Source organism: Meleagris gallopavo, chromosome Z (genome assembly GCF_905368555.1).
Source record: "Meleagris gallopavo chromosome Z, MGAL_WU_HG_1.1, whole genome shotgun sequence".
NCBI classification, from domain to species: Eukaryota; Metazoa; Chordata; class Aves; order Galliformes; family Phasianidae; genus Meleagris; species Meleagris gallopavo.
Window position 1 is genome coordinate 25,496,640 of NC_139435.1, and position 27,733 is coordinate 25,524,372.

The 27,733-nt window shown below is 41.2% G+C and overlaps 2 protein-coding genes across 3 annotated transcripts in view; one reads left to right on the forward strand and one right to left on the reverse strand.

Moving 5' to 3' along the window:
• Positions 1–298: 298 nt before the first annotated feature.
• PTCD2 (pentatricopeptide repeat domain 2) lies at positions 299–21,581 on the reverse strand. Of its 2 annotated transcripts, none has more exons than XM_085212935.1 (10): positions 21,401–21,581; positions 16,846–16,938; positions 15,363–15,492; positions 14,410–14,527; positions 12,941–13,019; positions 8,671–8,762; positions 3,929–4,042; positions 2,316–2,390; positions 1,887–1,988; positions 299–590 (listed from the first exon to the last, which is right to left on the reverse strand). In XM_085212935.1, the coding sequence occupies exons 1-10, from the start codon at positions 21,579–21,581 to the stop codon at positions 366–368; spliced, it is 1,209 nt and encodes a 402-aa protein (XP_085069061.1). In that variant the 3' UTR covers positions 299–365. The 2 variants fall into 2 exon arrangements, with proteins under 2 accessions (XP_085069061.1, XP_085069059.1); XM_085212933.1 differs by having other exon boundaries at positions 1,887–2,000.
• The window catches only part of MRPS27 (mitochondrial ribosomal protein S27), a 45,727-nt gene continuing 39,495 nt past the window's right edge, over positions 21,502–27,733 (forward strand). The window contains exons 1-3 of the mRNA XM_085212932.1: positions 21,502–21,643; positions 22,771–22,848; positions 27,460–27,530. Of these exons, the coding sequence (XP_085069058.1) occupies positions 21,580–21,643; positions 22,771–22,848; positions 27,460–27,530 (213 nt within the window). The 5' untranslated portion in view covers positions 21,502–21,579. The remainder of the gene's footprint in view (positions 21,644–22,770; positions 22,849–27,459; positions 27,531–27,733) is intronic.

Consider the following 27,733-nt stretch of genomic DNA (forward strand, 5'->3'; position numbering starts at 1 on the left):
CACTCAGTCCCACTACCCAGATCATTGATAAAGATGTTGAGAAGAGCACTAGTTCCAAGATAGACAGCGCTCTTCATTTGCCTCTAACTGGACACAGAGCTGTTGAGCACAACCCTCTGGCTGTGACCCTGATTTAAGTTTTTGAGGAAAAACTTCAAATTATTCTGATCACTCATTTTCTGAATAAAAACCCAGCATAAGGGCATATTTTAGGATTAAAATTCAAATAAAAAATCTGTATGATCTAAATTTGTAATTTAGTTTCAGACAAGAAACTTAAACAATTTCCCACAGTGCAGAAGGGAAGAAGACATTTTATTCAAACATGCTTCTAGGTGACATTAGTTCAGTTTAGCAATATTGAGCTATTCTAACAGTAGATTTGACCGAAGCAGTTTAGCAGCCTGATAACTCAATTGTTTTTTATTTAAAAGTTTTGTTGGAATCTTCTTTGAACTAGGAATCTGGAAAAGCATGTCTTCCAGCGTGCACGTGGTTATCCGTCCTGAAGCTTGTAGTTTGGTATAAATATCTCTTAATTTGGCAGAAAATTCAGGGTTTTTTTCCATCTTTTCCCTGGCTGTGGCCAGCTGAGGAGGGGAAAATAATACACTGTTACAATTCAGCCAGCAAAGATGTCAATCAAAAACCATACTGAAGACAAAGGAAAAAACCCATAACCCAGCTTAACATGCATAGCTAGTGGAATGGCTTCTAAGAAAAGGAATTTAAGCAGTACACACATACATGAGCAGGCAATACTGGAAATGCACTAGATAGCTATTAGAGAAAGTTTATTATATTAAAACTTTCTATAAGTAGTACAATCTTTTTTGCAGACCTAGAGCAAACTAAGACAATTGTTTTCTATTTAAACACAGGCAACACAAGTGCTTCCGAAAATCTATTTTCCAAATAAGCACAATTATCATTATTATTCAATATGAAGCTAAATGTATAGTTCAAATCAGTAAGTCATACAAAAGAACAATGGAAATTTCAGTAAACTATGCCATACATGGAGTATAAGCTAAAGAATGAATGAATCTCTTAAAAAAATTTAGTAAACTACTGTAAAAGGAATGGGCTAAGACAAATGCTTGGTTTTCCTAAGAACTGTTACAAATTTTCAGAAATACAACACTGACGCATGCAGTTTTTATTGCCACAAATATCCATTAACTATGCTTTGAAAGTTGTACTTCCTTTTTACCTACTGCTTATGTATCAATTATTCTGCTATGAAGCAGCACTAAAGGGATAATTATTTAATTATTAGCACAATCTTAAAATACATTGTTCCGTACGTGTTCAAAATGAGCACACTAATAAATTTCAGAAAAAAAAGAAGCAGTGCTGCCAAGCTGAAAGGACTTCTTTCATACACACATTTCCTTCTTAGTGACCAGTACTGTAAAGGAAGCTATCATCTCCTATATCACACTTCTCTGCATAGCATCAGAAATGTTTGCAAATGCTACTATGTAATACAATATGAGGGTGATCAGGACTTTATTCTCATTTTTACATCAAATGCCAGCATATAAAGCAAGGGAATAAATTATTTAAGGCCACTAGGGAACTCTTCATCTTCTCTCAGTTGAAATTCGAGCTAGATTCTCAATAAAAAGGGAAGTAGACAGCTAAGTACTTTGCCCAACAGCACAATAAACCAGCCAGCTGGTTTGGCATCTGAATGTATCAGAAACAAAACAGTTTTAGTAGGATGTACTCAGAAACCGGAAGCTCTGTAACTCACTAGCATAGCTTATCTAAGCACCCAAGACCTTCCCTCAGACTTGCCTTACCACCCCTAGGCCCGCATCCCCAACCAGCACACATCTATCATCATACTTGCCTGATTCAGTTCATTATTGTATACTTACCACTTGCTCAGAAAATTCGATTTTTTTCACAAAGGGAGGAGTATCTACATCCATTGCTGCCTCTAAAGTCTTTATTACTTCTTCTAGCAAACCAGATCTGAGCTGGACAAGAACCTTGAAAGTAAAATTAAATATACCCACAGAATAATCATAACAAAGAAAGCCTTAAAAGAAAATATTTGAGGAAAACATAATGAATGAAAGAATGACCAAAATACTTTTCTAGATGCTGGGCTGATAAAATCCATTAATTGTGAAGGCAGACAGAATGGTCAATTTCCACATAATTTTTTGCTTTGTTTTGTTTTGTTTTGCAACTGAAACTTGGAAAGAGAACCTGGAGCCTTCAGCTGCTCTGCACATGAGAGTTGTTTGCCTATTAGAGCATATTTATATTATAAAACTCTAATACAAAGCAAGTATACTTACCTTAAGGTTACTGTATAGTTTATTCTCTGTTTTCCTTATCTGAGAACAATAAAATTGGGCTTGTGCTATATCATCCTGAAAAGGAATTAAAAATAATTAAAAAAAAAATACAGCTAAATATGTGACACATTCCCACAATAAAAGCCTAAGTAAAACAAGAAGCTCTTACAACTTCTCATTTAAACACAAAAGCATCTACAACACTTTCACCAGGTCCTACAGCCCCATATAGCATCCAGTCTGTGAAAGAAATACTCCACACTGGAGTTTGCATGTTAGCTAGCTCTCCAGCATAGCAAACAGTATTTTCAAATTTTACTTCTTAGATCAGCAGGCACATGCATTCATGTAATCAACACCGAGCACAAGTTCACCTTAAAAATAGAAGAAGTACATCCAAGCATGGACTTCGGCACATGTCAGAGTACTTAAATGAAGTGCAAGACATGATTAGTGGATATCAATTCTGCCCAGCATTTTTAACTTTTAGGATATGCACGCTTAAAGTATCACATCTGTAACACCAACTGATTTGTACGGACACTTACACATTACACTGACATATACAAGGGATCAAGAGACATCTTATTCAAAGCAAGATTAAAGATGCCAATGAGCATGAAGTTTTAGGAATAGTTAAGTGTAATCTGGATCATTAATCTGTTTACAAAACAGTAATTTTAGCTAAGTTTTATAGATATAAAGTACTAAGGATATTTCATGTTGTTTCAGAAACAGAGATTTTGGTTTTTAACCCCAATGTTAATCAGAAGACCATCATACCACCATGCAAATGAACAGATAAACTTCAATGACACTATTGTTCAGCTGTGCTGTTCATACAGAGATTATGCAAAAAAATCAAAGAATGCATAACAAAGCTTTAACCTCTTATTTCATTCATCCAAAACATCTACCAATATCAAATCTCTAGTTCTTTTAGACACTCACAGTCTGATCTCTCTTTAGATATGCAAGAGAGAATGTTCATAATTTCCTCAAAATGTACACACAGGTTAACGGCAGAAGAAACAGCATACATAAGGATTTCCTAACTCTCATTCTCCTGTTCAGTCTTTTGCTCTGATCTGCTTCAAGTCAATGCTTGGGCACTTGAGATATATGGAAAATCTCACCTTGAAGCAACATGCTAGTAAGGACAGGCCATCTCTGAAACAAAAGGGCAATACATATCCCTGTCCTTGAATTTGCCTCTACAGATAAACATTTTGAAGAGCTTACTCACGAGTATTTAAAATTATTTTTATCCAATTTGAAGGAAATCATTACTAAGTATCAACATCTGCAGGACTGGGCCATGGGTATATCAAAAACCACTAGCCCAACTTTCTTCTACTTTGTAAGAAAATTCTATGTCTAATTTCAGCGGAAAAATGCATCTATGTATTAGACTCAAGACACAGGCTGCAGAATTTTGACATTCAGTTTATGTGGGAGTTACCTATAACCCTTTCTTCAGGACCATAAAACTTATAGTACTTAAAATAATTGCCTAGATCAGTTACGCTTTCTCTTTGTTAGCTTTCTTCACCTGACTGTCGTAAAACAAAATAACCTTTCGAGGTATAAATCAAAAGAAAAGGACACTATACCTGCTTCAGAGCAGATGCCACAGCAAAGTAGAATGCTCTCAGTGGTAATGTGTCACCTTTTAGCTGTGCTTCTTCAAGCAGTTTTGCAGAGATTTTGCAAGACTCCAGGCTGCCCTATGTAGAAATTTCATACATAAGTTGCCTTTGTCAATCATGAAATTACTGTAGGCAAGTGCAGTGACATTCAGAAGGCATTCAGAAGTAAATGCACTTTAAGGCCAGCAAGGCAATCTGTGTCTGAACCAAGGAGATTCTGTATTTCCTGAGATACACAACACCAAAAGATGATATTTAGTGCTACAGCGCTCAGAAGAGGGTAAAAATAACCACCATTTCATTCCTTTGATTGTTTTGGCTTCTACAAAAGAGACAACAATCCCTGGCAGTCAGCTAAAAGCAACATTTTCAATTTTCCTACCATTCCCAAATCAGGAAAAAGACTGACTTTTTCTAATTCTAATTCTAAGCTATTCTAAAAGGGTAGTTAATGAAGATCAGTGTTTTCCAAACATTAAATTAATCAGCACCATTGTATTACAGAAATCTGCACACAAGTAAATTTGAATATTCAGCAATTTTGAGCCTCTCTCTTAAGGATTACTTTTGGCAAGATGTTTCCAAAGTAGACACTCTAATGTAATGTAATCTCATGAGAGCAGTGGACAGTAGGGACAGGGAGGTGATTGTCCCCCTCTACTCTGCTCTTATGAGGCCCCATCTGGAGTACTGTGTCCAGGTCTGGAGCCCCCAGTACAAGAAAGACAGAGAGCTGTTGGAGAGGGTCCAGAGGAGAGACACAAAGATGATCAGAGGACTGGAGCACCTCCCCTATGAAGACAGGCTGAGGGAGCTGGGCTTGTTCAGCCTGGAGAAAAGTCGGCTGCAGGGTGACCTCATTGCAGCTTTTCAGTACCTAGAGGGAGTCTATAAACAGGAGGGGAATCAACTCTTTGAAAGGGGATAACAGCAGGACAAGGGGAAATGGTTTTAAGTTGAGGGAAGGAAGATTTAGGTTGGATGTTAGGGGGAAGTTCTTTATAGAGAGAGTGGTGAGGTGCTGCAACAGGCTGCCCAGAGAGGTTGTGGATGCCCCGTCCCAGAGGTGTTCAAGTCCAGATTGGATGGGACCCTGGCCAACCTGGTCTACTATTAAATGGAGAGGTTGGTGGCCCTGCCTGTGGCAGGGGGGTTGGAGACTCATGATCTTGACCTCCCTTCCAACCTGAGCCATTCTGTGATAATAGTTTACATATTTGCCTTTTCCAACATAGAAAGCTTGCATTATTCATGAGAAGCAATAAATTGCATCAGTGCTTCATCTCCACATTCAGTTAGCAATTAAGTACTCCAAAGGTCAAGAATTACCAGCACAGTTTACTTTACGGGCATACATAATTTGCATCTCATTTATAGTGAATGATATATGGTAATAACATTAATGTCAGTATTTTCAAAAGAAGTCTAGAGTAAAAGGCAATGTGTCCACCTGTGCATCATTTCAAAAACCACCAGCTATCAAAAACAATGCTCTTCACAATAGAAATGGTAAAGAGAGCTATTTGGACCCCAAACAATTTAAAACCTGTCAAACTTCGAGTTGGCAGTAGCAAAGTTTTCTAACAGCTTGTACCACTATCCTGGATAACATCCTTCATGTTCCTTCCTAGTATCAGGCGTTGATCTCTATTCCTACTGTTCAAAGTGCCATTTTTGTAAAACAGCAGCTGTGATTGGGTCTAAGATTGGGTCATCTTCTGAGTTTTAAGGGATACTTCTCCATTTCACTGCTCAATGGTTTGCACAGCTTGTGAAAACACCTTTTGAATGACATAATAAATTTCATGTTTTTAAAAATTTTGAACATTCTGACCACAAAAATGATACCTATTACACATACATATTTCATTATTATTAAAAGGCTTAGAGCACTTTCCTGCACTAAAAGAAGGACATCTTGTTTACCTTGGGTAATAGCAGACCCTACAAATACTTAAAACTTCCCAATGGCTGTCCTCAGAAATACTTCTGTACACTATTTTCTTTGTTTATCCACTAGCAATAATCAGAGCCTTAAGCCTTGTACATTCTCCAGTATTGGTATCTGGCACAGTTCCTTAAAACAAATCAAGAATTAACCAGATAAAAATCCAGTACTATTGTTAACGGTACCGGTGCCATTGTTTCCAGTATTCAAATTATATATCTCAAAGACATTTCCCTTCAAGATTTTTCCTCAATTTTCTCATGTTAGCAAAGCAAAAGCACTTTGAGCTTCATGGTGTCTCCTCCTTACTTGGAGTCTTAGCATTCAGCACTAACAGTTGAAACAACAGATTAAGCTTTTGAAGAAGCTCTGCCTAATCCTCTTTAGCACATGAGGAGTTATTTTATTGTGTCTGTTAAAACAACTGAATGTCAGCTTACGATCATTTTCCCTCTATTTTTATGAATTTGTTAAAGAAATTTAGGTTGTATTTATGGGCTGACAGACTGGATCAGTGAGCTGAAGCTAACTGCATGACATTTAAAAAAAATAAGTACCAGGTCCTGCACTTAAGTCACCATAACCCCAGGCAGTGCTACAGACCTGGGGCAGAACAGCTGGAAAACTGCATGGCAGAAAAAGATCTGAGGCTGCTAGTTGATAGCCAGCTGAACATGATTCAGCAGTGTGCTCAGGCGGCCAAGAATGTCAATGGCATCCTAGTTTGTATCAGAAATGGCGCAGCCAACAGGACTAGGGAAGTGATTGTTGTCTGGCACTGGTAAGAGTGCTATGTCTGATTTTGGGTTCCTCATTAAAAGAAAGACATCAAAGCATGTCCAAAGCAGGGCAACAAAGCTAGTGAAGGGTCTGGAGCACAGATCCTGTAACAAGGGTCTGAGGGAACTGGACTGTTCAGTCCAGAGAAAAGAAGGCTCAACGGAGCCCTTATCACTCTCTGCAACTAGGCAGCGAGGTGAGGGTTGGTCTCTTCTCTCATCTATCTATTGATAGGACAAGAACTAATGCTCCCAAGCTACACACCAGGGGAGAATCAGGTTGGATATGAAGAAAAATTTCTCCTACGAAAGAGTGGTCAGTGATTGGAACAGGCTCCCCAGAGGATTGGTGAGGGCAGCATCCTTCGAGGTGTTCAAGAAATGTGTAGATGTGGCACTGAGGGAAATGGTTTAGTGGGCTGATGGTTGGACTACATGATCTTAGAGGTCTTTTTCAGCCTACATGATTCTATGATTCTAAATAACAATGTGCCAGATTCACTGAAAACAGACACAGAGACAGTAATGGAAAGCAAAAGTCTCAGGAACCTCTTCCTCTTCTATATGCTAGCGATCCAAGCCCTCATGGGCCTATTCCATGGCAATAGACCATGGAAAGTAACATGTTAGAATTTTAGATATTATGTAAAGCTACAATAGACTGAGTAGACTTCAGAGAAACACAATGGGATTCAGTGAAAGTCATTACTTTTCACAGAGTGGAAGGGACAGAGCGCAGACCATAAAGTAATGTTGCAGTCACAAATATTGTCTAGGTAGATGCTAGGAACAAACACTAGCTTATAAATAGTGTTGTAGCACAGTGTCACTGTATTTCTACATTCAGTATTTCCTAAAAACAGCAATCTCTGGATAGGACTGGTAGCACCCCTAAATGAACTGCAGCCACAAATCACGAGCTGATTTTAAGTGCAAACTGTTTCCACAGCTTTTTCTGAGACCTACCTACTGCCGCAGTCTACAAACATAAAAGCCATATGGCTATCTCTGTTTCCCTGACCTAAAAGCAGCTGCAATTCATCAGGACTGAGACTTCCAGAAACATCTCAGAAAGTACTTAAGAGTTACCATTTTTGGCTGACTCCTTTTTATCACACATGTGCTCAGATTCACTGTATGGTTAACTGAGAAATATGAGGAAATTTAGCCTTGTGGAATCATTTTTCTTCAGCCAGTGTCTCTTCCAAAAAGCATGGTTAAATTGAAAAAGAGTTTTCTACTGTGTTTGGGAAGGGCGTTAACACTTCAAATCACAGAATTGATTCAAATCTGGAGAAATATATAAAGAAAAATGTTTGGCGAACTCTCTTTGTTACAGATGGGAAACTACTCTAAGAACTGTTATAGAACCTACGTAGCCTAATTCCTTATTGTGCTCACAATTTTTCTAAATGTACAATTAAGGTTTAGAGGAAGCCTGTCTCTCGCTGAAGCATTCATTTATCTTTCTTTTCTCGACTCAGCTGGCATGTAAGAACAGATTACCTTTGAGAACTTTAATCCCTGTCAAATTTGGGTGCAACTGTAAAAATGGTCCAAGATTTACTTGGAAGAGAAATGGGAGGGAGTTATCTGTCAAACAGAATTTATCATATATATCCTGTCTCCCAAAGAAACCAGACTATAAATCTACTATTGTGGCTGTATACCTTGGCACAGTCTGCAGAGAAAGAATGCTAACAGTTAATCGAAGGCTGTATCAGATTTAATTCTTAATGTTAATGTCCTTGTAATTCTTTTAGAGATATGCTTTGTGATATTAGCTGGTATTGGAAGCCATTTATGTACAAAAGATCATGAACAGTAAAGTGATTTATGACTTAATTATGTCTAAAATACTTGCATTAGATATGAAATCATGAGTGGGAACATACGAAAAAAAAAATGTCAAAATTCCAAAAAGGAAGACACAGAGAAGGCATTTCAAGTATTTCATCATGTTAATTGAAAATATTTACCAATTTGTAGCATACTGCAAATGCCAGTAAATAGGTTTCTTTGTTGAAAGGTATTCCTTGTGTTTTCATTTCTGCTAGGACTTCCAAGGCACCTGCCAAAAACAGTCGTGTTAGTCAATTCAGAAATTTAATGCTATATGTTTAATGACTTGAAAAAATCTCAGCACTGTGTGTGCTCAGGAACTTCAAAATCTGCAATCTGACATCTGTTAACTTTTTACAAATTAATACATTTTAAGAACCTTAACAGAGGATCAATTGAATGAGACACTGCTTCAGGGAAAAGAAGCTTTCAGTCTAGCACAGTACACAGTCTACACAGCACCTCACTTTACTGTTCTATTATCTTCACACAATCCTAAAGCAAACATCAGGATAATTTACAAAGCTACTTTTTTTTCCTCCTAGCAGTCCAGAACAAAGACAAATCACACCAAAAAGGCTGCTACCATTTTCAACCTAATGCTCCTCACTAAAACATAACCTTCATTACACTGTAACACTGCATTCTGGTTCAGATCTAGTTTCTTTAAGGATGATCCAGTCTCAGCCCTTACGACAACTGAGCTGATTTGCCAACCACTGAAAAACTAAGTGCTGCACATCCAACAAATTCCAAAGAGAGTGATTTGCTTGGAAAACTTATTCCAAACTCTTTTCAGTTAAATCAGTTGATTCCCTGTCATATCACCAGAAAAGATCACACTGTGATTTTATGCACTTGCCTTAAATCCTGCAATGTCACTCTGTGCATGGAGACTAGGTAAGACTTCAGCCTGTTTTCTTACCAAAGGAGAAAGGGTACTATTCACTGTTCTGACAAAAATCAGAAGGGAGGTCCACCCATGAAGTTGTCTAGCGTGAAACAATCAACTTTGTACCTCAAGATAGCCACCACCAAGAAGGAAAGAAGGGTGAAGTGACTCCCTCCAGAGAGGAATGGAGCGCACTATATGTTGGCCAAACTCTACCCACAGGGAGGTGTGCTACCTCTCTGTGGCTCAGGTCAGGGATATTTCTGGGAAACTTGCTAGTCTGATTTGCCCCTCTGATTATTATCCTTTCTTGACAGCTCAGGCTGGCAGTGATTAAGTCACTGAGAGAAGCCTGAGGACTTTAAAAAAGGACTTCAGAGGACTGGGGCAGTCAGTGCACAGAGTGGGTATACAGTTCATATTTTCCTCTATCCCTTCAGTAGCAGCGAACAATTCTGAGAGGAAAAGGAAAACTCTTCTCATAAATATGTCGCTGATAGACCAGTGTCAAGAATTTTGTTTTTTTTTTTTTTGACTATGAGAAGGTTTACTCGGTACCTAGCCTAATGGCTGCTGATGGGTCTCACCTGTCTCAAAGAGGGGAAATGGATCCCAGCTCAGGAGTTGGCAGTGCTCATTGAGAAGGCTTTAAACTAGGTATGAAGAAGAAGGAAATAAAGCCAGCTCTGCCAGAGATGAGCACAGAAGAATGATGATGAGATTTGGGGTTAAGGCAAGGGGCTCAGCTCAAGTGCATCTACACCCAATATACCCAGCATGAGCAACAAACAGGAGGGCCTAGAAGCCATTGTGCAGCAAGCAAACTATGACTTAGTTGCCATTATGGAAACATGGTGGGATTGCTCCTATGAATGGACTGCTGCAATAGATGGCTCTAGGCTGTTCAGAAGGGATAGGTAATGAAGGAGGGGTGGTAGTGAAGCTCTCTGCATTAGAGAGTATTTCAGCGTTTCTAAGCTCAGGGCTGCAAATGAGAAGGCTGAATCTCTATGGGTAAGGATCAAGGGAAGAACTGACATGGGTGGCATGCTGGTGGGGGTCTGTTATAGACCCGCTAACCAGGATGAAGAGATAGATGGGGCTTTCTATGAGCATCTGGCAGATGTACGGTTGCCAGCCCTTGTTCTCATGGAGGACTTCAACTTTGCTGGTATATGCTGGAAATGCAATACACTGCAATGCAGAAGCAGTGTAGGAGGTTTCTAATACGTAGGAAGATAAATTCCTGATGTAGTGATAAGAAAGACTAGCAGAGGAGGTGCCCCGCTAGACTTGCTGTTCACAGAGAAGGTCTTGTGGGAGATGAGGTCAGGAGCTGTCTTGGACAAATAAAATGGTAGAGTTCTTGATTCTTGGTGAAGTCAGGAGAGGGGCAGCAAAACTGCTACCCTGGACTTCTGGAGGGTGGACTTTGAACTGTCCAGGACACTGGTAAGAAGGGTCCCTTGGGATTCAGTCCTGAAGGGGAAAGGGGTTCAGGTTGGTCACTCCAGAAGAAGGAAGTCTTAAAAGTGCAGGAGCAGGCTATCCCCTTGTGCCACAAGATGAGCCAGTAGGGAAGAAGACCGGCATGGATGAACAGGGAGCTTGGATGGGGTTTACCTGAAGGTGTAAGGGAGCTGGTGGAGGTGATTAGCAAGCTGCTTTCCATCATCTATCAGCACTCCTGGTCAACCAGAGGTCCCAGAGGACTAAAGACTTGCCAGTGTAACTCCCATATACAAGAAGGGTTGTAAGGAGCATTTAGGGAACTACAGGCCCATCAGCCTGACCTCAGTACCATGAAAGGTTATGGAACAGATGATCTTGAGGGAGATCACACAGCATATGCAAGAGAACTGGGGAATCACACCCAGCCAACATGGGCTCATGAAAGGCAGATCCTGCTTGGTTTTTTTCTATAATTGAGTGACCTGTGCAGTTTGTGAGGGAAATGCTGTTACCGTAATCTACCTGGACTTCAGCAAAGCCTTTGACAATGTCTTCCACAGTATCTTACATGGAGAAGCTGGCAGCCTGTGACTTGGACAGGTAGACTCTTTGCTGGGTAAAGAACCAGCTGGCTGGCTAGGCCCAGAATGTGGTAGTAAATGGACTCACATCCAGATGGTGGCTGATCATGTGGTGTTGCCCAGGGGTCAGTAACGGGAACTGTCCTGTTCAATCTGGTGACCTGGATGCAGGCATTGAGTCCACCCTCAGTAAGCCTGCAGATGATTCCAAGTTGACAGGAAGCAATAATCTGCTTGGAGGTAGAAAGAACCTACAGAAGGGTCTGGACAAGCTGGATAACTGAGTTGAAGCCAATGGGATGAAGTTCAGCAACACCAAGAGCCAGGTCCTGCACTTTGGCCATAACAATCACAAGCAACGCTACAGCCTTAAGGCAGAGTGGCTGAAAGACTGTGTAGAAGAAATTGACCTGGGGGTTTTGGTCAACAATTAACTGAACATGAGCCAGCAATGTGCTCATGTAGCCAAGGACAATGGCATCCTGGAAATCAAAAATAGCACTGCAAGTAAGTGACGATCCTGCTCAGGCCTGGTGAGGCCACACCTTGAGTACTGTTCAGCTGTGCGCTTCTCAGTATAAGAAAGACACTGAGGCCATGGAGGATGTTCAGAGAAGGACAGCAAAGATGGTGAGGGGTCTGGAGCTTAAGCCTTACAAGAAGTGGCTGAGGGAGCTGGGATTATTTCCTCCAGAGAAGAGGAGGCTCAGGAGAGACCTCATCACTCTACAACTATCTGAAGGGAGATTGTGGTGAGGTGGAGGGTCAGCCTCTTCTCCTGGGTAACTAGCAATAGGAATAGAGCGAACAGCATCAAGTTGCACCAGGGGAGATTCAAGCTGAACATTAAGAAAGACTATTTCTCTGAAAGCATGAACACTGAACAGCACTGGGCTGCCAAGTAGGTGCTGGAATCATCATCTGTGATTGTGTTCAAGAAACACTTAGAATTTATACTGAGGGACATGGTTTAGCTGGAAATACTGGTGACAGGTGGATGGCTGGACTGGATGATCTTGGAGGTCTCTTCCAACCTTGGTGATTCTACGATTCCATGATTCTATGAAACACAGAACTGCTAGAAAAATGTACTAGAGAACTTACTGTTCTGAAAACCGTTTAAAACAAACATAGAATAGGGACACACACACACACACACACACACACACACAAAACTACAGGAAATTAGAATCCAGACAGGAGTTAAGCTTTTAGAGAACATTAAAGAAGAATGTTCCAATCATAATTCCATATAACTGCAAGATGGTAAGAATGCCATTCCAAGTATGAAACAGATAAAGTCCTTCATCTTTATTACACAATACAATACAACTATTTTGCATCCATACTGATTTATATGTTTAGTCTTCTAAAAACTTGTCAGTACTTCATATTAATAAAGCCAATCAATATTTATACAGACACTCATAGAGAGAAGTACACTCCTCTAACTGCATTTGCACTAGTAAACTCAGTACTTACTTTTGTAATGACCCTTTTTAAACAACATAGTCATCAAAATATGGAAGGATGTACTCTCTGAGAAAAAACCATGCAAATTCTGTAGAAAAACATACAAACAGACTGAGTTTTAAAGAAAGTTAGGATCAAGTAAGTGAGCATTATTATGGTGCACAGCATTTATCCATTGGAATGAGCTGCATCTTTACAAGTTGAGTACTTAATTATTTCAGTTCCCTGACTCCTCTGTCATGTAACCTCTGACTAGCAGTGTCTCACTATACTCAAAAGCACACTTAAAAATTAAACAGATATTTACAAGAGATTCCTACTTCTATGCTTTTTTCAGTGACAGATTGTGACCTTTAAGTTAATGCAAGCAGAAGTCTGACTAATTGCTACTCCAAAAGCTTACAAGAAATGCAGTTGCAGCTGAATAACAGTATCTTTGGGGTAAAGTACCATTCATACAAAATAAATTTCAGCTAATAACAATATCAAATGCTGAATAGATCCACACTAGGGCTTAGGTCATGACAAGCATAGCAGCAGAACAAAGAGCAAGCATATTTTTCATTCCACAGCATTCACTGCATGGTATGACAATATGAATAGCCAGATGAAATGTCGAAGACATTAAGATAATTTTCTGAAGCAGGGTCTTAAGAAGTGATACAGTACATTATCATCCATCAGGTACCAAGTCCTGTAAGTACTACAGGACTCATCTTAGTGACTGGTCTCAACTATAACCAAATAACACCTTCATATACTTACACATACCTAATCTAGGAACAGTAGGCCAAGCAATACTTTTCCCATTTTCAGTAGGTATATCCCATACCTTGATTCCTTATCATATAGCTGACTTACCACTAGCCCCCAGTTTTGAAAATAGAACGTTCTTGCACCGAATCATCTACATATATTAGATATGGGGTACAAACAATATTTTGTCATAATAGTGTACACAGCATTTCAGAGATGTTCAAGATCAAGTTCTTAAGTTTCTTCAGCACTTCAGAGGGAGTCTGAAGTACGGACTAACAAGGTAAATTTGCTGGAATCTAAGGAATTTAAGCGAACTGCTACATAAAAATTCAGAAGTGATCACTTCCAAGAATTATTTATACAGGATGGATATAAGAAATAGAGAATGCAGGAAAATATACATCAGAGCTTTTCTGAGGAATTATCCTTGAATCAATACTCTTTATTGAAATGATGCAATGACACAGAAGTGCGATAATACAGAAGTTAGTCAAATAAACATTTACTTTACTTTTAATTACTGCTTAACTTTCAAACTTTTTTTTTTTTTAAACAAAAGCTATATAAACAGCATTGTTAGATTAATGTGATAGACATCTTTGCTGTTGCAACAGGTACACAGTGTACTTTAGGTTTCTGAGGTCATGCAAAGCACACCAATTACTCATATTGAAGTAGTATGTAACAGTGATATTAGTGAAATATATAAAGAAAATTACCTGATCTTTGATAAGTTCTACTGCAGGTGTTTCAAGGTCTAGCTCAAAACACAGCCTCATAAAGAGGGGCCCAAATTTAAAACCATGCAAGTCTGTGCTTCCATTCTGTTCATGGTACCTATTAGAAAGACTCAAAAGAGTTAATCACACAGCACACACAATTTGCCAAGGGAAAACAGCTTTAAACAGGCAGCACAATCTGCAAGCGCAGTGACAGATACATTGCTTTTCTATCTTCAGTAAGTGGCATTTAGATAAATGGAGAAATGTTTTCTGGAAAAAAATGTATTTTCGACTCTACTAACAAAGTGAAGTAGCAATATGTAAACTGTTCTATTTATAGTGAAAACATTCATATCAGATTAGTTATAGAATGCATCCTCTTCACCAGAATTGCCAGCTACTTTACTATGTAATCACAGAGCAATTGCACAGGAAGCTGCAGTGGTCCATTTTAGCAGTGATATCTGTTACAAAAATTTCAACTTTTTCTAAGCCACACTAATTAAAAAATAACATATTTTTTGCTTTTTTTTTTCTTCCCAAAACTTCTGCATGTAAATGCTGGGAAGGCTTTCACTCACAAATCCTCCTGACCTGCCACTGATGTTTCCAGACCAGTTTATAAGCAGAAACGTCTTAGCTGGAAGATGCCTCTGAGCACACCAGTACTTCTCAGCTTACAAGTAAAGTTTCTGTGTGGCTCACTTTTCATTCTACATACAGCAGGACACCAGTTCATTCCCATAGCTTGATTTTTCTTTGATTGAGAATCTCTGAAGGATTGCAAGATCCAAAGTAAATGAAAATGCAGTCTTAGCCTAATGGACTAACTATGCAAACTGTCCCTGAATTAGGGCAAACCCTCACCTGCAGACATAATTTAAGATGATCTAATAGCAAAAGTATAAAATAAAGAGAGAAAACAATGTTACCTGGATTGTTACAAGTACCTGTAAATAACTTTTTTGGCTAGCTCCACATCAGATGAAGTCTGACATAAGTGCAGTAAAATTTTTAATTCATTTTTGAGAATAACTCTATTTTCCTTTAATTTTTCTTTAATATTTTTAAAATATTGATCTGAAAATGAAGCACATTATAAAAGCAGTCTATAGACAATTCCATTATTTGTGTTGCATACCTCCTACTTGAAACACAGACTCAGTGCAGCAAAAAGCCTGTTTTTTCAGTATAACTATTATGTTGTTATAACTACAATATTATAACTATAACAAATAATCAGATTTCACATATTTTGTGTAACAGATTAGTTATTACTGCTTTTTTCACTTCTAATCCAAAATTTATTACAAGCCTTATTTACTTCTTTTCATAGTTCAGTTGCTAGCCTAAAGACGAAGGATAGAAACCATGTGCACATGCAAATACATGGTTAGCACTCTCTCTTCATTAGTTGTCTTCAGCTACTGCTTGTACAACAACAAAAAGGTGAATTGTTATCTGTAAACCCAAATATATGGCTTCTGCTTAGGTATAGTATGAAGCATGTCCAATATGAGTATGTGATTATCACAGCAAAATAATGGCATTATGACTTATCAATGCCTGATTCAAACTTTGCTATTACTCGGTATAAAAAAAGGTTATTTTAATTTTGCTTAACTCTATTTCAGATGACTAGTTTATGTAGAATTAAATTTGATATCTGTCCTTTCCTTGGCACTGAAAAAAAGCCTACTATATCATTTGGAAGAACTGCCAAAAGTTTGCTATCACTAAATACCTACACATGATGAAAAAGGTGAAAGCAGTAGATTTTAAGGATGGATTTATATTTATCCTCTCTATTTAAATCAGAATTTATACACACTTTAAATTGGCATGACAAAGTCTCTATCAAGGAAAATCCACCATTCTTCCTCTTTGATTAGTTGAGGGAACCTGAACTTGTTTTTCATATTCAGAGTTTAGAGACAATCTAGAATCAGGCATAAAACTGAAAGGTTAGATAATGTAAAACAAATGAAAAAAGCTAAGAGAATGAACTCAATAACTTTACAGAGCAGATTAAATCAATTACTGGCATAGGCCTGCTCTGGACTGTTAAGCAGGTATCAGGCTTTGTATTAACCTTCTCTGCTGAAGATGTATTTGAAGCACAATTTGTAGACTAAGCAGTACTTTTCATTAGACTACATTATAAAACCGGAAATGCAAGGGCACAAACATTTCAGGTCCTTTTCTAATGTCCTTGCACACCTGAATGTTCCTCTACGTTTTTCAAGATGACGTAACTCATGCCATTCTTCAAAGCTTCAGATCTGATAATTTTAGCTGCAAACAACTTGCAAGAGAAAGATGAAAGCTATTCCTTTCACTGTAGTCAATTTTCTGTATATAATGGCTTTGGCCATCTTCTTTCCAGTACTTACATTAAAATTACAAAGATTCTTATCAAGGAAATATAAATACCTTTATTGCCATGAAATTCATTTCTAATTGCCAGTTTTGCCTGCTGAAATTCTTGTAACTTTATATTATCTTCTGTTAGCAGATACCGTTTCCCTGCCATAAGAAAAATAAAGAAGTTTAAGTTTTACATTCTACCAACTGCTTTGATTGTGCAGAATTTTGCCATTATAACTTACAGCTTTTAACTATTGTGTGATACCAAATTATTGGCAGCACAACACTAAAAGACTGCAAGAATTGCAATTGCTCACATCACTGAGAAAATAAACAAAAAACCCACCAACCATTACATCATAGCTTTCCACTATTAATATCAACAAGGTTAAAAATGCATGTATTTATTGGACATGCAAAATAAAAGCTAGAGACATTCCCCTCTTGCTAACTAAGATATAAGTGGATTCTGCACAAGAATCCTGCTTGCCTATTTTGGTAAGGGTCTACCTTGTCGTCTCTCTGCTGCTAAGAATACCCTGGCAGCACAGCTGCCATCATCACTGTAGTATGCGTGATGCTGGCTGCCCCCATTGCTGTGAGAAGACAAAAAAGGAACATGCAAAGATTATAATTTGCGATGTAGTAATGCTCAAGAGACCCAGTGAAGCTGTGGTGCGGGCAGACAGCAGAGGAAGACAAACACGAATCAGTTAATTCTGGGTGCCAATCTCAGCCAAAGGGTTCTGTAAGCTGCCTAAGAAAGGCGTCATGCAAATGCCATTTGTCAAGATCTTGCTGTCACAAAGCCAGTTCTCCAGCAGCAGATTCCTATTTGTAGCAAACAATCTGGTAACAAAAAATCTTTGAGCAGTTCACATTGTCACAGTAGAATCATAGAATGGCCTGGATTGAAAAGGACCACAAAGATCATCTAGTTTCAACCCCCCTGCTGTGTGCAGGGTCACCAACCACCAGACCAGGCTGCCCAGCCTGGCCTTGAATGCCTCCAGGGATGGGGCATCCACAACCTCCTTGAGCAACCTGTTCCAGTGCGTCATCACCCTCTGTGTGAAAATCTTCCTTTTAATATCTAACCTCAACCTCCACTGTCTCAGTTTAAGACTATTCCCCCTTGTCCTAACACTGCCCACCCTCATAAACAGCCATTCCCCCTCCTATTTATACACTCCCTTCAAGTACTGGAAGGCCACAGTGAGCCCTCTCTTCTCCAAGCTAAACAAGCCCACTTCCCTCAACCTTTCTTCATAGGAGAGGGGCTCCAGCCCTCTGATCATCTTAGTGGCCCTCCTCTGGACCCACTCCAAGAGGTTGAATTGTTATTAGACAGTGCTTTAACATCTAACAAAACAAAACAAAATAAACAGAAAAAATGAAAAAAAAACACTCAATTAGTTGTGTCTCTGAAATTTTGTTATGGCGAGGATCTGCCCCAGCACGGTCTTGAGAAACCAAGCATAACCTAAGACTGTTTTAATTTTTATTTATTTATTTATTTATTTTTTATTTTGCCTCCCAGCTGGCGTCACAGTCCCAGCCTGCTGGCCTTGGCTGGCTGGCTGAAGTCGTGGCCCCTGCCTGCTGGCTCTGGCTGTAAGGCTGGAGTTGTGGCCTCTGCCTGCCAGTCTTGGATGGATGGCTGGACTCGTGGCCCCTGTCTGCCTGCCCTGGCTGGATGGCTGAAGTCGTGGCTCCTGCCTCCTTGCCTTGGCTGGATGTCTGGAGTCCTGGCTCCTGCCTCCCTGCTTTGGCTGGTTGGCTGGAGTTGTGGCCCCTGCTTGCCTGCCTTGGCTGGATGTCTGGAGTTGTGGCCCCTGCCTGCCTGCCTTGGCTGGCTGGCTGAAGTCGTGGCCCCTGCCTGCATGCCTTGACTGGCTGGCTGAAGTCGTGGCCCCTGCCTGCCTGCCTTGGCTGGATGGCTGGAGTTGTGGCCCCTGCCTGCCCACCCTGGCTGGTTAGCAGGAGTCGTGGCACCTGCCTGCTCGCCTTGGCTGGATGGCTGGAGTCGTGGCTCCTGCCTGCCTGCCTTGGCTGGCTGGCTGGAGTTGTGACCCCTGCCTGCCTGTCCTGGCTGGCTGGCTGGAGTCGTGGCACCTGCCTGCCTGCCATGGCTGGCTGGCTGGAATCCTGGCCCCTGCCTGCTGGTTCTGGCTGTAAGGCTGGAGTTGTGGCCCCTGCTTGCCGGCCATGGCTGGATGGCTGGAGATATGGTCCTTGCCTGCCTGCCTGCCCTGTCTGGCTGGCTGAAGTCGTGGCTCCTGCCTCCCTGCCTTGGCTGGATGTCTGGAGTCGTGGCTCCTGCCTGCCTGCCTTGGCTGGATGTTTGGAGTCGTGGCTCCTGCCTGCCTGCCTTGGCAGGTTGTCTGGAGTCATGGCCCCTGCCTGCCTGCCTTGGCTGGATGTCTGGAGTTGTGGCCCCTGCCTGCCTGCCTTGGCTGGATGTCTGGAGTTGTGGCCCCTGCCTGCCTGCCTTGGCTGGATGTCTGGAGTCGTGGCCCCTGCCTGCCTGCCTTGGCTGGATGTCTGGAGTCCTGGCTCCTGCCTGCCTGTCCCAGCTGGCTAGCAGGAGTCCTGGCTCTTGCCTACGTGCCTTGGCTGGCTGGCTGGAATCGTGGCCCCTGCCTGCCTACCTTGGCTGGCTGGCTGAAGTCGTGGCCCCTGCCTGCCTGCCTTGGCCGGCTGCATGGAGTCGTGGCCCCTGCCTGCCTGCCTTGGCTGGATGTCTGGAATCGTGACCCCTACCTGCCTGCCTTTATTGGCTGGCTGCCTTGCATCATAGCTGGTGTTCTGTTGTCAGGGTTCCTGTACTGATAGCTGTTGGCAGGGAGGTAGCTCGTGACATCATAAAGCCATGGCAGTGTGTCCCTAAGAATGTCCCTTGAGAACCAAAACATGGCTGTATTGGGTGACCGGTTTCTTTGTCCAGACAGTTGCCCTGTTTGTCACCACTGGGTTTCTGCCCGGCTCCATTGTAAGGCCATTTCTTCTTATTGCTTTTACTGTTGATTTCAATAAAGATCTGGAAACAGTATCAGTCAATTTGTGGATGATGCTAAGCTGGGAGGAGTGTTGACCTCCTTGAGGATAGAGAGGCCTTGCACTGAGATCTGGACAAAATGAGGGTGGTCCCCATCTGCACAAAGAAGAGCGAGCGCTGCGTTCTGCACCTGGGATGGGGTGCCCCTGGCTCTGTGTGCAGACATTGGTGGTGAGGGGCTGGAGCGCAGCCTGGCAAAAAGGGATCTGGGTTGATGGCAAATGGAATCTGAGCCGGCAGCACGCCCTGGCAGTCAGAAGGGTCAACCATACCCCGGGGTGTGTCGGGCCCAGCACTGCCAGGCAAGGGAAGCGGCTGTCCCGCTCTGCTCTGCGCTGTGCGGCCTCACCTCCAGCGCTGGGTGCAGGCTTGGGTGCCGCTACATAAGATGCTATTCGAGAATGTCCAAAGGAGGGCTACAGAGGTGGAGAAGGATCTGAGGGCACAGTGTTTGAGGAGCAGCTGAGGTTCCTGGGTGTGCTCAGCCCAGAGCAGGGCAGGTTGAGGGCAGCACTCATGGCGGCTGCAGCTCCTCACAGGGAGCGGAGGGCAACGCTGAGCTGTGCTGCCTGGTGACAGCGACAGGGCCCGAGGGAACGGCATGGAGCTGTGCCAGGGGAGGGGCAGCTGGGGGTTAGGGAAAGGGTCTGCACAAGAAACAGGTGGGTATGGAAGGGCTTCCTAGAGCAGTGGGCACGGCCCCGAGCTGCTGCAGATGGAGGACTGTCTGCATTTGGGTGGTCCTCTGTGGAGCTAGGGGTTGGACTTGATGATCCTTGTGGGTCCCTTCCAACTTGAGATATTCATACACTCATAGAATCATAGTATGGCCTGGGTTGAAAAGGACCACAATGATCATCTAGTTTCAATCCCCCAGCTATGTGCAGGGTCACCAACCACCAGACTGGGCTGCCCAGAGCCGCATCCAGCCTGGCCTTGAATGCCTCCAGGGATGGGGCATCCACAACCTCCTTGGGCAACCTGTTCCATTGCGTCACCACCCTCTATGTGAAAAGCTTCCTCCTAATTCTCTACTCTCCAAGTCTTCTGCTTGTGAAAAGAACGACTCTTAATCGAGAGAGGGCAGGAGGAAGTACTGACCCGGGAGGTTACATGTCAACTTCACATCTGCTCAACAAAATGCAACAGCCACACAACCAACGTTTGTTTTCTGTGCGAGACATGTTACCAATGCATTGATAAGAATCCACAAAGCAGCACGCTTATCTCTTAAATTTAACAGGAGGATTACCAGGAGGTAAAACAGGCAGGAGTTACCCTAATTTGCTCCGCCTCGTGGGAAGCCCGACGGGGCCTTCGCCGACAGCCCGTGCATCTCAGGGAACGGACAGGTGCTCTGCGGGGAGCTCTGGGCAGCGGAGCTCTACCTCTATTCAACTCAGCCCCCCCCAAAATCCACCGCCAGGTGTAACGAGACTACAACTCCCGTTATGCAGACGGCTGGCAGCGCCCTCCAGGCATGCTGGGAATTGTAGTACTCCAAAAAAAAACCTCGCCCCCCCCACCACTCCCGGTGACCGGCGGCGCATCGCCCACATTTACCTGCGGCCACGCAGCCCCAGCAGCCCGAGGCGGACAGGCGAACCGCCGAGCGCCGCACCACCGCCCGCATCACCCGCCGCAATCCGCCGGAGAGTACCGTCGCCATCTTGTGCCCCGGCCTGGCGGGGGCGGAGCGTTGGCGGCCCGACCCCCTTCCCACTGCTTCCTCCCTGGGCGCCATGGCTGCCGCCGTGCTCGTGAGAGGCGCGCTGCGGGGCGGGAAGGTCGTCGGCGCGGCGGCAGGTCGGTGGTGTGCGGTGCGGGGCCTAGCTCTGTCTGGCCGGGTCTCCGTGGGAGCCGATGGCTGAGAGGGCTATGGGATATGGTTCAGGGACGGGCTATGCGCGGAGGCACTCGCTCTGACGCCGGGACTGGGGCAGCTTTCAGAACGCGAGGGACAGAGCACGTTCTCCGTTCGGATGTGCGGTTCCCAGCCTGTCTGCCTGTCTGGGACACGGGGAGCCGTGCGGGGCGGAGGGCAGCCCACCGAGTCTGAGCAAAATCTGGCGAGTGAGGGGATAGAAGTGTAGTCCAGGCCCATGGTTTTGAAAGGCTGTCCTTGCTTTTTAAAAAAGAAAAAAAAAATAATCAAAAAACACTGTGTGAAGGAACTGAGCTTCACAACGTTGGGTAATTCCATGGGGTCCTTCCTGTAAACGTCTGGAGTTATTTCTTTATCTTCCTTTAGCCAGTGCTGTCCATTGTGCATCTTCAGACCTTATCATCTTTCAGTGATGTACAAACATGTCCCATGCTCCTCCTTTGTAAGCATTTATTTTGCTTCAGAAAGGAAGACAGTCTTCACAAACTTTCAGATATGAGCAGTATCTGGAAAAAAGTTTGTGAACCCTGTGGATCACAGGAGCTGCAAGCGAAAGAGTTGATCAAATGTGTAATATTTCACAGATGAATGTTCAGCTTTCATTTCCAGTGAGAAATCTGTAAGGGAGGAGTAAAACATCAGCCTAGAACAGAAGAACCTTTCTGTGCGTATTCACCACTTATGCCTACATCTATCTAAGCTCTAACATCTGATGAAAGGGCCCGTGAGCACAAAGATGTCTTTTATTGTTTATGATTTCCCACCTTAAAATACATCTCTTATTTTCTTAAATGCGCTATTCAGCTTTGGAAAAAAACTTGTATGCTGGAAGAATCTTTTAGGGGGAAACTCTTTAGTTTGAAAAATAACAAGGTAATGGCATTTCCAGGTACAGAGAATCCAAGCTGTTTAGATAGCTACTGCTGCTATTGTACAGTTTAATGCGTTTGAATCAGTAAATGTGATAGAATAAAGATACTTGATAGAAAGTTTATATGCTCACTTAGATAGTCAACCTGGCTTACATAGTGATTTTTTTTTTTTTAAGGTAGAAGATCGCTTTTTTCTGCAGCGTATGTGGACAGCTCAAAATGGGAAAACAGACAAAAAGAGGAGCATAACCTGGGTGAGAAAAGTTTCTTTATTTTTCCACCACTTTGACTAGTTGATTGTACCTGAAATAATTTTAGACTACCTCATCACTTACAAATCAAAAAAAAAAAAAAAAAAAGCCCTGTGGTTCTGTGTGAAAATCTGCCTAACGCTATAAATGTCTTATAGATTCAATGCTGTAATTCTGAAAGAAAGGATTTGTCCATTTACATAATGTTTGATTTCTAGAAGCTTTTTTTTTCCCCACAAAATCCAGACTTTATATGAATGTCACATTTTTGTGTGTGAAATCTGTAAGAACTGTTTCTGATTACAACTAATGTTTTAGTTGTAATGCATTGCAAAAAAGGCTCATTCTGTAAATATTAAAGTATTAGAGTATTAAATCTCTAAAATGCTTATTTAATTAATATTTTTTTCATAATTTTGCAAGAGGGAAAAGTACATATCCTGTTGAAATTTTAGATTTTTCTTTTGAGGTAAATTTCAGATGACATACCAACGTCTCTAACGGTGACTATGCTGCATAATAAGCATTACAGAAAATGTTTTTCTATTCTATAGATACATATGCATTATTTAATAGGGGTAGAATTTTTGTACCAAAAGTGAAACAGTTTTGGAGACCTCCCTGTTGCATAATCTTTGTCTTCTATTTTCTAGTTTCTTGGCACTTAAACTATATTTATTATCTGTATCTCAAATTATGAATCTGAAAGAAGAATCAGGAGGTAAAATTTGAGGGCTTTTCTCAAGCAGGAGGACAGACGAAATTATAATATTTTTAGTGCACTAATATATTTGTTATTTTCCTGTAAAGAGGGAAACTGATTTGTCAGTGTTTTATGATACATGGACTAGAACAGCTGATTAATATAGCTTGGATCCAGTAGTACCTAGAAACTCCTTACTGTCAACCAACAGCTGGTGTTCAGCCTGTAGTTGCAGACATTGATGCCCCTATTGCATTTGAACCTATCACTTGCAGATAGAATAAAATTAATATTTTGACCAACTTTATAGACAGTACTAATTATAGAGGAAAACATTGTATAACTTCTACAGTCCATGTTTGGCTATCACCAGGCCTAGCAAGACCTGGCAAGCACAGTTTTTGCTGCTGCTCTGCCAAAGATCTTGATCCAAAGCAGATACTTGCAATGTGGACTATGAAGAACTATTTTGCATTTTCATTCTGTTAATTCAGTGTCAGCTGTGTTAGCATTTTCTAGGCAAGACTAGAGATGTTGGCTCTGTTGCTCTCAGTTGCATGATTGTGCATGCAATCTTCCGTGTAGTAAATAGTAATTGTAGCTGGTGTGAATTCTTTGTGTTGAGGAGATACTGCTTTGTTTTTATTCCACAGTTTCAGAACTGTTATTCTGCAGAATTATGGCATGAGAGTGTACAAATGGGAAAAAACAGGTATTTTTGATTTAAAGATGAAGGTTTTATTTAAATACATATAAAGCCAATTTAAAATGGAGGTTTTATTTAAATACATATAAAGCCAGTTCTCTGATGCAGTGGTGTGCTGCCATATCAAACTCACTTACTGCATCTATATAAGATATATTCTAGTCACTTCTCTGTAGTATCAGTTTAGCAATCCAAGCATTAGCAGCCAACTCCAGCACAGAAAAAAATGCAGGAAAGAAAAAGATTGTATTTTGTGTTTTTTTTAAAAATGTAAGTACTATAAATGTCTTATTTTGGAATTTACAAATGTGTAGTGATAGGAAGATATGGGTTTAGAAGAAATTTGAGCTGTACTTACTGAAAAATAGAAACAGAATAGGAGGCATGGCTGGACTTTGATTGCATAGTGTTTCAGTTGATTTATTGCTAAATAAGGGTAAAATTAAGTGATAGCAGGTATCTTGATGAAAAAGATTGCAATTATCCAAACCCAAGAGGTCGGCAAAATTCAAGTGAAATTGATAATGGTTTCTTTTTGTTTTAAAAAAAATCTCCTGGTACCTGAAATGGCTTATGTGAAACACCAGGTGGCAGCGCTTCCTTTGCAAACTCCCGTCATTTCCAATTGAACCATTCTTCGGTACAAGGCTGTAGTTCCTTCCAGAAGCTGCCAGGGATGTGGATAAACAGAGAAATGTGAAACATAAGCTTTACTCACTTCAGCCTTCCTTCATGTTTTTCTTTCTGGAAAAATCTGGGGCTCATTTGTATGAGCTTTTAAGTTGCTGTCCAATCTCTGGGTTTCTGACCTGTCCTGGCCCACTTCAAGGAGTTAAGGTTAGCTCATGTTCTGTGACCTTAGGTATTAAAGTCATTAAAATTCTGCATGTGAATTCTCCCAGTGTAGATGTGTGTAACAGTCTTGAAATTAAGGCTTTTTATTTATTGGAATTACATTCTCCTTACATACTTAATGTTTCCTAACGTGGGCTTTTCATCTTTATGAACACCTAGATAAAAGAAATGCTAGACCTGGGAGTTGAGTATGGCTACAGTGGTTCTAGGTATCACCTTCCAGTTTTCAGTGAGGTGTTTAACAGAAGTTGTTCAGGAGTAGATAATTATGCCCCAACCTGTGCATCTGTCAGATCCCTGTTGCAAATGCAGGAGATTTCTGAGTGAATACTTTTCTGAAAACACATGTTGGCTTATAGTTGGCTTGGTATGTTTAGGTGAGAACCTAGCCATTTCCTGTCAAGTTGACCTGGCAGTAGCATTTCTCTTATTTTTATCACTGCTGGAAATGCCCTTGTAGTCTTTACCTGGGTGCTCTTTCCTGATTGCTGGAGAGACAGGAAATGCAAAGTGAAATATGGATACTTTCTGTAAGGATATTTCCACAGAAAATGCTTTACCATCTAAAGGTTGATCTGATCTCTTAGTGGCTTTGTAGTGTTACATGGTTTTGGTGGCCTACATCATTTCAGCTTCCCATATTGTATTTTGCAAGAGCTGGTCCTTGCCTTGGCACCTTTGCTCTCAATTTCCCTTTCATTTCATGGTGATTAAATACTTAGTTGGAGATAAGCTTCTTGTCAAAGATGATCTTTTGGTGTTCCTGAGAATACTTTCAAGTATCTTAGGAGGAAATGTGTTACGTAAATACAAAATACTGGTATGCAGCAGACGGCAGCATTATCCAAACTGAAGATTGAACAAGATTTCTTGTTTTGTGGTAGCAAAAAGTATTTGCATGTGCCTTTTAATTTTAGAGAGTCGCTGTAAAATTAGGGTAGCACTGAATACAGTTTGTAGTGTTAGAACTGCATACCTCTCATTGTTAACTGGTGGTACAAGAACAATTTAAAATCACTTTTTCTATGGTTACTGGTACAGTGCTGCTTTCTGTCCTTTCCAGTATTACCAGAATAAATGGTTTAGTCATTTCTGATGTGGTGCTCACTTCAGGGGTTGAGGTCAGATGACCTTTATGGAAAACGAATTGTAAAAAGCCAAGCCATCAGCTCTTGCACTGCAGCCAATGGAACTGATCCAGGAGCTGTGGAATGCAAAGGAGAAAAGGAGGTACAAGTGATACAGATAATATATTGGATTCCTGTGCATGGAAAACTGAATTAATAGAGTATGGTTGGAGTCTCTAAATATTGTGGATTGAATGTCATCAGTTCTTGTCTAACAGCTGATGCTGAACAGCTTAGTCTCTGAGTCATCAGTTTCTGGTAATAGTACAAAACTAAAACTATATGTTAAATTCATGAAGTTAGGTGTTAATCTACCTGTTCAGCAGTCAAAAGCTTAAAATTCCTGCATGGTCAATTTAATATTGTTAGATGACTGCTTAAGCAAAATGCTATTAAGTTAATAAGACACTGGCACAGGGCCTAGTTTGATTAACAGAATTTCTTCTGACCTGCTATTTGTTGCTGAAGGGTATATGAGTATGGTATGGCTTGTTTTTGTCTTTCTTTGTTTTATCAAAGAAGAAAGGACAAACACCAAAGGCACTGTCCAGCATGTGTGAAACTTGAAAGCAAACACAAATTATCAGGACATCTGCTTAGGCTTTTTAGATGAGCTATATTCGTTACCTCATCCAAGACATTCTAAGGTTGAGAACCTTTCCTTAAATTATTTCCTGTTGGAGTATTTAAAAATAATTGAAAAAATTATTTTCATACAATTTCAAAATGAGATATTGATAAGGAATCAATTTAATTTCATGGACTCAGGTTATATTCATAGAATCATTAGAGTTGGAAGGGATCTTTGAAGGTCAATTCTGCTGCAGTGGAGAGGGACATACAGCTCAATCAGGTTGCCCAAGGCCTTATCCAGCCTTGCCTTGAAAGCCTCCAGGACGGGACATCAATCTCATCTCTCAGCAACCTGTTCTAGTGCCTCATCACCCTCGCTGTAAAAGACTTTTTCCTTATATCTAGCATAAATCTCCAACCTCCTTAAGCTTGAAACCATTTCCCCTTGTGTCACAGCAGATGGTACTAAAGAGTCTGTCCCCTTCTTTCCTGTAGCTCCCCTTTAGACATTGAAGGGCTGTTATCAGGTCACCTTGGAGCCTTCTTTTCTCCAGGCTGAATAGCCCCATCAGTTATCAGTTACGTGATAACTCTGGAAGTTTTTCTGTAATATTGGTTGATTAAATGTACTATTCTTCTTTTTTCTCTAGCTGAATTAGCCAACTTAATGGACAGAACCTATGAAAGAAAGCTGCCTGTCAGCTCTTTGACAATAGCTCGGGTAAGAAAATAATTTCCAATCATGAAGTGATGGAAATGACAATGGAATGCTTATGAAATCAAGGGAACTCAGAGGATATAAATAATATCACCTCTGCTGTGAGCTGTGGAATCGTAAATGTCTTGTTATACTGTTCAATTGCTGTATAAAACTGTTTTATTGTTTCTTTGAGCTCATTAGTTATCACCTGGACTGTTTAGTCT

Bases quoted from the DNA above. Each gene is read 5' to 3' on its own strand.
- PTCD2 (XM_085212933.1), bottom strand. From the start codon at position 21,581: ATGGCGCCCAGGGAGGAAGCAGTGGGAAGGGGGTCGGGCCGCCAACGC. The intron at 2,391-3,928 runs GTATAGTGTCCT...ATTCCTTTTCAG, and splicing joins TGGCATCTGCTCTGAAGCAG to GATGATATAGCACAAGCCCA. The intron at 2,001-2,315 runs GTAAGTATACTT...TTTACTTTCAAG, and splicing joins AACTATACAGTAACCTTAAG to GTTCTTGTCCAGCTCAGATC.